Genomic DNA, 11,351 nt, shown 5'->3' with positions numbered 1-11,351 from the left:
TCATTCATTCATTTTGTAACCTTATCTTGTCATTTATATACTTCATATATTTAACAATACTTTAAGTAACACCGCATAAAGACACCGAAATCTTCACAAATATTTTTGCTTTCGCAATCCTTCCCATCTCTTTGAGTTCTCTCTCTATTATAATATTATTATTATTAATATTACGAATTCTACCTCCGCAAGTCTTGTGGCTGATACCCTGTGGTGGTTTGTGCCGATCCTCTGGAGTTCATCATCATCGTCATCCAAGTTGAACCAAGGCGTATAATGGCGGCGCAACAGGCCCAGTGGCCGACTCAACAGCCGACAGGATGGGACGCCCAGCAGGAGGATCCTTATGCGGCCTCTTATTACGAGGCGTACCCGGCTACTCCGGGGCTCGAAGTATACCCGGCCCCCGCAGCGTACCCGGCTGTGCCCGAGACGCCGGCTGCAGACGAATACCAGAAGAAGCGTGCGGACGATCTGGACTCCGGTTCGTGGTCCCTGTGCATGCTGCGCGTGTGCACGATCTTGATGGTGGTCATAGTGTCGGGCCTGATCCTTTTCGTCATGGTGGGCGGGAACATGCGGCTCAAGAGCCACGACATGACCACCGCCATCGCTGCTGCGAATGCTGCTGACGCTACCGCCAATCCCACCCACGCCTCGTCGCGCAATGCGACGACTAGGAACACGCATCGCGGAAATGAGAGGTGATTGTTTTAGACACTTTGCATTACAGTGTCGGTGGCATCGTACGCCAAAAAACCAGGGTCGGGCGAGTGTACAGATAAAGAGGTGTAGAAAAGCGCAGTGCTTGAAGGTAGGTGTATATACCGATCGATATGTGGGGTTTACCGTCTCAAAATCACCATATGGTTATGAGAGACGCCGTAGTGGAGGGCTCCGGAAATTTCGACCACCTGGTTTTTTTTAACGTGCACCCAAATCTGAGCACACAGGGCTACAACATTTCCGCCTCCATCGGAAACGCAGCCGCCACAGCCGGGATTTGATCGCGTGACCTGCGGGTCAAGGTACATATACCGGTCACGCGTGTATTTGAAATGAAGAGTTAGATGGAAGCTCGTCGTGTCGGGAATAATTTTGGTCAAAAGGTAAACGCCATAATAGTAGTATCTGGGGTTTAACGTCCGACAACCACGATATGTTTATGAGAGACGCCGTATATATTGGAGGGCTTTGAAAATTTCGACCACCTGCGGTTTTTTAACGCGCACCTATTGTAAGTACACTGGCCTCGAACATTTTTGCCTTCATCGAAAATGCAGCCGTCGCAACCGGGATTCGATCCTGCGACCTGCGGGTCAGCAGCCGAATACTAAGCTTAGCCACTAAAACACCAGGGCGGGGCGAAAGGTGAAAGCAAGGCGCCGACGAAAAAAGACCACTTAGAAACAACAAAGACGTTCTAACTCCCATCCGCGTGCCTTTTTCACATATGAAGCAATAAAAAAAAGGGGGGGGGGGGGTGACTATGTACGTGCCAATAGATGACGCAAACAGCGTGCGTGAATGGAAGGAAGGGTGCCGTCATTGCGCATCGCTATACCTTTACCACAAATCCACTGTTTGATTCGGGACACTATAGGCGCAAGAAGATGTTCTTCTTATCATCACACACGCATGCGCTCACATTTCACGCAACTACGTTGCTGAATTTCTGGATGTCTGCTTTTTTAAGGTAAGGTCCGACCCTGCTTAATTTTCGACCCTAATTCGGTATATGCTGCCCAGAAACATCTATGCTCTTTGAGCTCCAGATGTGATACGTGTAGTGAACAGCTGCCACGTGTACTTTATCGCTCTATTGCTGTTTCTCACTCTCTTCGATAGGGCCAAATCTTCTGTACAGCCGGAGGTGGTTACTGGTATAGAGGGATACAACTTTGCGGACCATGTTGCGCAGTATCGCCGAGTTCGCAAGAAGGCTGCGGTACGCGCCGACTAACTGGTGAGTGCACTAGGAGAAGTCAGTTGTTTCAGTCTGCATGGTGATGAGATGCACTGGCGGACACACTTCACGTTAATACTCTTCTCGCGCTGCACTGTATACCAGGAAATATACGTTGTCGACTATGCAGCAATCGTATACTTAGAAAACAATGCCGTCATGGTACTGTAGGGCCCGTTTTTTTTTCGTATACTTATAACGTGGCATGGACGCCATAATGCATCAGCAGTTTCTCTTCTAATTCTAGCCACTTTGATTGGTAACGTTTGTTAGCCAGCTAGCATGATTACTCACATACCAGCGATGCGGACTAGTGTTTGCTGTCACTCGCTAGTTTTACATAACTATTTGTTACAGTGTTTGGCAGAGTTATGGCCGATATCCGATAACGTTCGGTGGCTACTGTTATACGTCTTTATTCGGTCTGAACAATGCGACTGAGTTCTTCCCGAATTCAGAGACGCTGTGATAATAATAGCAAGGAAAAAAATTCTACACAAAATTTGATTGAGATTGCGCTGTGGAAAGATTGTCCAGGTACCCTGTTATTATAAGTATAATACGAGGCCGGTGTTTACTTTAATTCTTATATGGGGCAAACCCACTGATACTTTCTGAGGTGACCGAAGTAAATAAATAAATGAGTGACACCGCAAAAACATTTTGTTCGATAGAATTTGATTTCAGTGCTTACGTTTGAAGAACCAGGAAGAATTACCAGATGTGGTTACTGATCCTACAGCAGCACGATTAGTTTTTCAACCATCTGGAGTCTATATCATATCCAGTGCCAGCACTGCTGGCACTTCGCAAGCGATCACTTGGCGTGATATACTTTCACGATATTGCCACCGGATGCGTCAGCATCTCTGGGTGATGATTCAGCACTGTTGGCATAGTGTCTAATATTCGTCGTATCTGGGGGGCGCACCTCACGACGTGTCATACGAGAACGGTCGCACAGTTGCGGCGTAACAGCGGGTTTCCCAATAAATTAGATCCTAGGGTATAGCTATATGCCGGTACCGGTGAACAACGTATAACAGCCGGGAAAACAGGAAGAACGTAACGGCGAAGTTCTACTTACAACGTTCCTGAAAAATAACTTCAGAAAGGAAACTCCATAATGTTCTTCGGGCATCGGTACTCTGTGCAGTGGTGACAAAACAGATGAAGACGACACTTATCTGCCCGTTCTGTTATTCCTGTTCCTTCCGCGCACCGGACTAAAATCACAAATCCCCGACTTGCCCAATCGTCCGCTCTTATTTCTCAGGGCGTCGACTTATGCATAATTTTTATTAACCTACATTATTTTGCTGTTTTTGTACCACTGTTTAACAGAGGAAGTACCATTTCAAAAGAGGAAGTACCACTGTTTAACAGAGGACTTATGCATAATTTTTATTAATCTACTGTGTTTTGCTGTTTTTGTACCGCTGTTTAACAGAGGAAGCCTGGGGGGTGTCGTAAACGATTAATTTTGCGTCGCTTGTATACGTAACACACTCACTAAAACTTTCTCGCAGGCAAGCGTCTGATCAAGGTTTCCCCGCAAGCTTCGCGGCCGAGCCAGCTCTGCTAGAGGAACGAGAACTGAAACGAAACTGGAATAGTCGCGCTCCTCAACGACTACGCATGATTCGATACATGTATAAATTGCACTCGTACAAAGTGGTAAAAAGCGTGCGCGACGTGTTTTTTTTTGTGCACGCTGCATTTTGTATAAGCGAGAAACATACTATTTTGTCCCACGAATCTTATCGCTTGCGAGACCTAAAAAAAAAAAAAAGAAAATCCACGCTTTCTTACATTTCACGATGCATCTTTTATTTAGACTGCCAGCATTTTGCGTCATACATTTTTTGAATCCATCCTTCCTCATTCGTGTAAACAATATATTGAATGTAGCAACATATATAATAAAATTGTCCTACCCCTTGGCATGCTAGAAACTGCTGGCCATTCTGCATAGCTGTGGCATGTCAGTTCTCATGGCATCATACCATGGGCACGTAACAATATATGTGTCGACAACAATGTTATGTAGACGCACTCAACATTTATTGTTACTTAATACTCATGCACAGGGGTCAAGGGACCAATCAATTTCGTTGGAACTTAATCCATAATTTAGGCCTATACAGAATGTTGAAACCACGGTTGCCGAAACAGTTGACTACGTTGAATAGTTTTGGGGCAGCCGTGAAGTTATTTCAATGCACAACACTAAAAGTGACGTCAGTCGCGATGTACGAATTCATAAACAATACAAGCAGCATGGTCAAATAAAGCGTTACACCAAACCAGAACAACCACAGCCTGAACGAATTTCCATCGATTCTATAATTATGCATTGGCATGCTTAAAACTTGGTTACTGGGACACCTCGATAGCTGGGCACCTTAGTCCTTGCGCACTCTAATTGCTTAGCATGATCAAGTGACGATTGTGTGTGTCGTGCTTTGTGAGAATCAGCAGAAGTGAATGAAATTCTCTTAAAATTGCCATAAAGAAATCCGTGAGCATTAGTGGCGTTGAATCACTGTGCCCTGACATGGCACCCGGAACCTGAGAGCTTGTAGTTTGCTGCTGCAGGATTTCAGTTCTTAGATGCGAAGGATTTATTAGTTCAGTTCGAGCGTATCTATCTATCTATCTATCTATCTATCTATCTATCTATCTATCTATCTATCTATCTATCTATCTATCTATCTATCTATCTATCTATCTATCTATCTATCTATCTATCTATCTATCTATCTATCTATCTATCTATCTATCTATCTATCTATCTATCTATCTATCTATCTATCTATCTATCTATCTATCTATCTATCTATCTATCTATCTATCTATCTATCTATCTATCTATCTATCTATCTATCTATCCGCCTACGACGTTTAGCTCTCCTGGCCCTTTAGATAATGGTATCAATACCAAACTTGGTATGGGATAACATGACTTTATGAAGGACATATTTGACTTGTGATAACAAGAAAATCGGGACATGGATGTCATGAACGTCAAGATTTACATTTCATGGTCCTGCAGCTCTTGCGGTGGTTTTGTTCACATGGCATGTTGCAAAACTGGTATGGTATGGCATGACTGCATGGCGAACACAAGTGACCGACCCTCACATGAAAATCATGACATGCGTGCCATGTAACAACAGGACTACATGCCACGCTCATGATGCGCTCGCGGCCGTATCGCTAGCGCCACATATACCAAATTTGGTATTACAGTACGTGAATGGCTGTCGAATGCATGTGACTGGTGCAAACATGATAATCATGAGATGCGTGTCATGTGAGAACATGACCACATGCCACAGTTAAGGCGCCAATGCATTTCGACGTGACGCGGTGCGCATGCTCACCGGTGTTCATTTCGTCGCGTCACGCCGGCGTTGCCACGCCAGGCGTCGGTCCTGCAATATACTCGTAGGCGCACGCCGCGCTGCGTTGCTTTGACGCATGCGCGTTTCAGCGCATCCGGCGTCCCTCCGCCACGAAAAGAGGGAGACGCAGTGTTGAGGTGACAGAACATTTTTCTTATACTCGGCCAGATCGGCAGTGTTGTCTGGGTAACGCATCGGCGCGAAGTGCAGCATGTCGCATTTTGCCATCGGGCGTGCCGACGGACGCTGTTCACGCCTGGCGTCAGACTGTAGAGTGCTCGCGTTTTGCTAACGTAGCGTCGCTGTGCCCGGAGTGTGCGCGCGGGAACGCTACGTTGGAGTATATTGGGCCCTTCATGGTGCGCTAGCGTCCATTTTGCTAGCTCCACATATACCAAATTTTGTGTTAGGTTGCGTCAATGAATGACGAAATATATGACTGGTGCAAACATCATAATCCTGACACGCATGTCATGTAAGAACATGACAACATACCACGCTCATAGCGTGCTCGCGGCCGTTTCGCTAGCTCCACATATACTAAATTTGGTATCACGTGACGTGGATAGATGACGAAGGTAAACGGCGCATCCAAACATCATAATCATGACACGGAAGTCACGTACGACATCATTTACCTCCACCTCGTAACGTTGTGGTGATTTTAAAGCGCCATATCAACATTTCTCATTTGTGCTTCGCATATCATCGATTTTCACTGTACGTGAGATCTGCCAATTTTTTAGTATGACCCTTGAGTTTTAAACAGGCTGCAAACACAGTAAAGTGTAAAGTACGCAATATCCTGCCGTCTTACATTTACGTCTCTTGTTTGAACGCGCGTGCTAGGTATTCCCACAAAACCGCGAACGGTAGTTCATTACACGTTTGATTTATTCGGCAAAGGCGTGAATCGAGAAAACGTTTGGAATTTAATCCTAACCCTGCAGAGGCAATCTTCGTGCGTCACAAACACACGTTATACACCAATGTTCTACGTCACATTTGGCGGCGTCACGGGCTTAAAGAACGACAACGACCAAATATATTTTCTACGAAGTATATTATTCGGCCCATTTTGTAGCTCCAAACAGGCCCTAAGCTGTGTCACCTGTAGTAGAGACTGATGGCATTGTTTGGCCGATTCCCGGATCGAATCTCACTTTTTGGGACTCTATAGCGTCCTTCAGCGATACGAGGCTTCCGGCACCATTACGGACGTAGTTCTTGACACTCGTGTCGTTTTTAGGCCTGGCAAGCCCGTCCTGAAGCGCAGTTTCTGGCCTCCGCGAATCGGACTCGATTTTGCTGGACGAGTCACTGACGCCATCTCGCCCCTTGAATCCCTGATACCAGCGGCGAGTGTCTTCGTCGTTCGAGGCCACATATTGGCCACGGTGAGGTGGCGATGTCCGAGGAGTGCTAGCGTCGTTGGCTTTGCTGGAGGCCGAAGATAGGCCGACGAGAGAGTCACTCGTATGATCATGCTGTGTCCCTTTGACCACGGTCACGCCAGGACTGCTGACAGCGGCGCGCTCCTTGGCAGTGGGTAAGTGGTTGATGTCCCGTTTGGCACCTTGCGAAACGGACTGGACTAGGTCCATCTGGGAGTCACTGGAGACGTCCGCGCTGTCCGGTCCATTGTCATTCTTGCTGTTAACCTTGTCCGCTACCAAGACGACGACAGCAGCTACGAAGATTCCCACGACGAGGAGCGCCACAGTCACAAGGATGAGTAGTCGAGGGCGTCTGACGTTCGAAGCCCGCCGGCCGGGGGGCGGGCAGCCACCTTCCTCTTCGAGCGGGAAGTATGGTGCACGGGCCAAGCCGTCACTTGTGTCCCGCAAGTCGTACATGGCCACCTTCGTGCGTTTAGGTTATACGAGATGAGAATGAAGATGCGAACGGCCCTTCAGTCGATCCTCGAGCTGTTTGACGATGATGATGTTGTTATCGATGATGATAATATTGATGCTATCATTCTACTTTTAGTGCTCACTCAAAAAGGGCACAAAGGGATGAGCCAAAAAGCGGGCTGCTTGAGCTAAGGACCTGTGAAGCTAACAGAAACTGTAAATTTAGATTAATACAGAAGATCAAATGAATGAAATGGTGGACGGGAAAGCGGTCAGATTCTTAGAATGAATTTACGACACTGGTAATCGTAATAGGACAGGATGACAGTGACGAAGAAGTTGACTAAGACATGGCAACAGGGTCGTGTTTGCTTCGGTTTCTTAGTCAATTTAAATTCAACTGAAAGACAGTCCTGTTAGTATATTGCTTATTTGTGGCTTTTTGTTATTTCATATTCATTTCAGGGAAACATTTCTCTAAATGTTTTTCATTTACGGATTTTTATTATCTTCTCTGTTATGAATTCTAGTAGACCTTTGCTCCCGCTAACCTCTCCGCTCACTCTTTTCGTATGTCGATTAAGGAAATATTTTGTTTAGATTAAACTATCTGTTTCTCTCGCTTTAATCTATGCCACTCCCACGTGATATCCGACCCATCCTTCTTGGTGGATGCGTGCATAAAATCATCATCATCATGAAACCATTACCGGGAAGACAGTAATTTGGTGGTATGTGCGTAGTGCATTATTCGCGTACATGTTCAAATATCAAATAACGTAAAGTCAACACACCTATATAAGGAATGCAATGTATATTGGCTTTTACCCCTAAGAAGAACAAATACAAAAAAATTGGGCAGACCCCACACATTGTGGGAATTGGATTCATGCGAAGCCGTCAGCGAATGTCCGTATAACCGAGATTTTTTACTCGAGACAAGCCTTACGAGGTGAATCATTGTGCAAATTCAGTAGTTATGCATATAACATGGGCTTAGCGGACCTTCTAACTACACTGGCATGCAGAGGATAGCTCGTTGGCCGGCGTAACACCGGTAGTTACGTTAGGCAGAGATCGCAACGAAGTGCTCGATACTGCGCAAGGACGCGCATTGTATTAATGGTCGTCGTCCTGTTCAAAAAAAAAAAAGCTCTATGCAGCTCACTTGTGACTCAGTACTTCACACGCCTTTATTAGGGCTGGAAGATGTGGCAAAACTAGTCATATCCGAGGCACCGAACAAACTCAAGAGGTGTCTCCACAAATGACGAGAATGAGGATTGATTGATTGATTGATTGATTGATTGATTGACCTTTTTAACCTAACCTGGAGCAACCAACCATGGGGGATCAGCCACGAAACGAGTGGTGCCTCGATAAATAAAAGAATTTGTTCATATTCTTCAAATGTTCAGCAATACATGAATGGTAAGTAGATGAAGAATATCATGGGGTGATGGTTATGTACAGTAATGAAGAAGTGTCTTATGAATTCCCACATTAGATATAGTTTGTGGAATCGTAGGTACACATAAGTAATATTCATTACATTGTTTTACAAGCTGATAGCCAAATCTACAAACGCTATTGGCGTCTCCCGAGAAGAAGTTTGCATACGTTATTTTACAGCAAAACTGATTACGAGATCACGAGGGTCGCGTGCGTCGTAGTTGTCCGCTGCTGGTGTCCGTAACCACTATCGCATGAAATAATAATAAAAAAAATGCCAGGCCTGCACGAAACGCGCCGCAGAGTTGCAGCGAAAGCTGGAAGAGCGACCTTTCGGAGCCTTTTCTGAACACTCATTGGGTAACTGCTACAAGCTCAAGTTCTGGATACCCACTACACTTTGAATAATCATAATATTTGTTTAGTAGGCTGGCATTCACTAAGGCATCCTTTGTCATTCTTCGGAGAAGTGTGGTATCCGCTACCAACTTGCAAAAAAATTTGTTGATATTTTTGATGCAGTGACTGATGACGATGAAGAATTATGCCTAAAGGGGGTATGCGCGACAGTCAATATGTCCTTGGTGCTTTTATTTACTAATGGTGTCATCCGTTGGCGTATACGCAGTGGCCGACGAACTCTGTGCCAGAGCACTTCAATCTGGCGGCAAACTGACGGAAATCTACAAATGGAACGCACACGCTCCCACTGGAGCAATTGACAGGGTCAGAATGGAAGGTGATGCGCACGTCTCTCTTCTCGCATGAGTTGGCACGCTGGGCACAGCGACGCTACGCTAGCAAAACGTGAGCTCCGACGCGAGGCGCAACCCATAGAGTTTCTTCATATACACTAGAGGGAACTCTGGCGCTAGTGTCTACGGGAGCTGCAACGCACGGCGCTTCAGCGAGCATGGGAATGATGGGTAGTACACACATTTGTCTAATCTTCGTACTTCTGGCCTGCTTCTGGCTTCGTTTGTGTTCGTGTGGCTTGGAGCTGTTTTCTCTCGAAAAAAAAAATTCAGCAAATGTTCAGTGATTGTGCTTCACCACCTTATTTTTTGAAAGCTTATCTTTTCAAACCAGGTCACGAAGTTCAAAAGGTTTTGTTTTTTTTCTTTAAAACTAAACCGTAACCAGCAATAAACGAAGCCGCAAGTACGATTCGCTGCACGCAACTACGAAGACTAGGCAAATGTGTCTACTACCCATCATTCCCATGGTCGCTGAACGATCGCAGCGCCAGAGTGCCCTCTAGGTAATTTTAGGAAACTCAATGGCGCAACCGACGCGACCGGCGTCCGTCACCTCCCCCCTCCCCCTCTCACCCCACCTTAAGTTGGAACTGCTTCAAGGCACGGCGCGCTTGCGACTGACTTCCGGTTGAATCCGCCTATTTTTGCGGAGTAGAAAAAAATGGCAGCATATCCACGGAGTGAATTGATGAAGAGTGGGGCGAAGCATTCGTCCGTCCATTCATTCTTGCTTCCGTCTGTCCATGCGTCCGTCTATGTGACCGTCCATGCGTCCATCCGCCCGTCCGTGCGTGTGCCTGTCCATGCGTCCGCCCTTGCGTTCATCCATGCATCCACCCCTGCGTCCGTTCATGCGTCCATCCATGCATCTGTCTGTGCGTCTGTTCGTCCAACTATTCAGCACTCCAAGTACCACGATCGCGCATCTTTTCATTATATATTCCCCATATAGAAGCACCGCCAACCAGTGGACATTCCAAGGACTAAATGAGAGGTGGCACATGCACACTTTCTTACAGCTTGCGCTTCGGGTCTACTTCCCACCTTTAACCACCTCGAGTTCATGGTATATACTAGTTCACTGTATTCACGGCACTGTGGCCCAACGCTCGCTAAACCTTTCTAAAATCAAGGAGGTTACGCCCAGCGAGTATAACGTAGCAACCTTTTCCTGTCAGATAGTGCTCATTGTAAATGCCGATGGCTGCTAATGGGGAATGAGAGACAGGAGAATCAGGCTTTTAGTTAACGCGCACGCTGCGAATTTTTTATTGTTCAACAACGCACAGGAGAAATCTCCCACCAACACCACCTTGCAGGTCAAAGCGAAAGACTGGTTACGCACTACGACTACGACGAGGGACGAACGGGTGCCGCTTAAAGGAGCTTCGCCCCTAAAAAGTTGCTCCGTGGAGTGGATCTCGTGACGGAGCTGCTCCAGATTTGCCAATGGAACATACAGGGAGCACTCTCAATCCGCCAATGGAGTAGAGGAGATGAAAATATTACCGTAAGTGCTCCCAATCTGCCACTGGATGACACCATGAGTGTTTTTTTTTTTTATTTCGCGCGATAGTGGGGCCAGACACCGGCGGCGGACAACTACGGCACCACACGCGATCGTTGTGATCTTATAACAGCTTTCACCGTAAAAAAGAGAACTAAGTCATTAAGTAATACCAAGCACACAGAGGGATACGAACTCGGGTCCCCTGCATGCGTGCCCTCCCAGCATTCTACCAGAGCCACGCCGGAGCTTGAAACCACGCTGCAAACTGGCCTTGGGCAGGCTTGACGTCTGGAAAGGAATCGCGTTAATAGGAGTAATAAAGCGTTTTAGAACAGCAAAAGAGAAACCAAGCGTCACACAAACTGAATTGCGTAACGTGTGGGTTGTCGAATGATCCAAAAA

General features: G+C 46.3%; 1 protein-coding gene across 1 annotated transcript; it reads left to right on the top strand.

The window, feature by feature from the left end:
* The first annotated feature begins 244 nt into the window (after positions 1 to 244).
* LOC142811648 (uncharacterized) lies at positions 245 to 3,735 on the top strand. The gene is made up of 3 exons (XM_075891589.1): positions 245 to 704; positions 1,849 to 1,966; positions 3,496 to 3,735. Exons 1-2 carry the CDS (start codon positions 277 to 279, stop codon positions 1,961 to 1,963), a joined length of 543 nt encoding a protein of 180 aa, XP_075747704.1. The 5' UTR covers positions 245 to 276; the 3' UTR covers positions 1,964 to 1,966; positions 3,496 to 3,735.
* The last annotated feature ends 7,616 nt before the right edge of the window (positions 3,736 to 11,351 follow it).

This window comes from Rhipicephalus microplus, chromosome 1 (assembly GCF_043290135.1).
Source record: "Rhipicephalus microplus isolate Deutch F79 chromosome 1, USDA_Rmic, whole genome shotgun sequence".
Classification (NCBI taxonomy): Eukaryota; Metazoa; Arthropoda; class Arachnida; order Ixodida; family Ixodidae; genus Rhipicephalus; species Rhipicephalus microplus.
This window is presented reverse-complemented; position numbering and strand designations above follow the sequence as displayed.

What these genes read in the sequence shown, in the direction of transcription:
- LOC142811648 (XM_075891589.1), top strand. Translation starts at nt 277, where the DNA reads ATGGCGGCGCAACAGGCCCAGTGGCCGACTCAACAGCCGACAGGATGG. An exon ending in ACGCATCGCGGAAATGAGAG is followed by an intron (nt 705 to 1,848) that starts GTGATTGTTTTA and finishes TCTCTTCGATAG; the next exon opens with GGCCAAATCTTCTGTACAGC.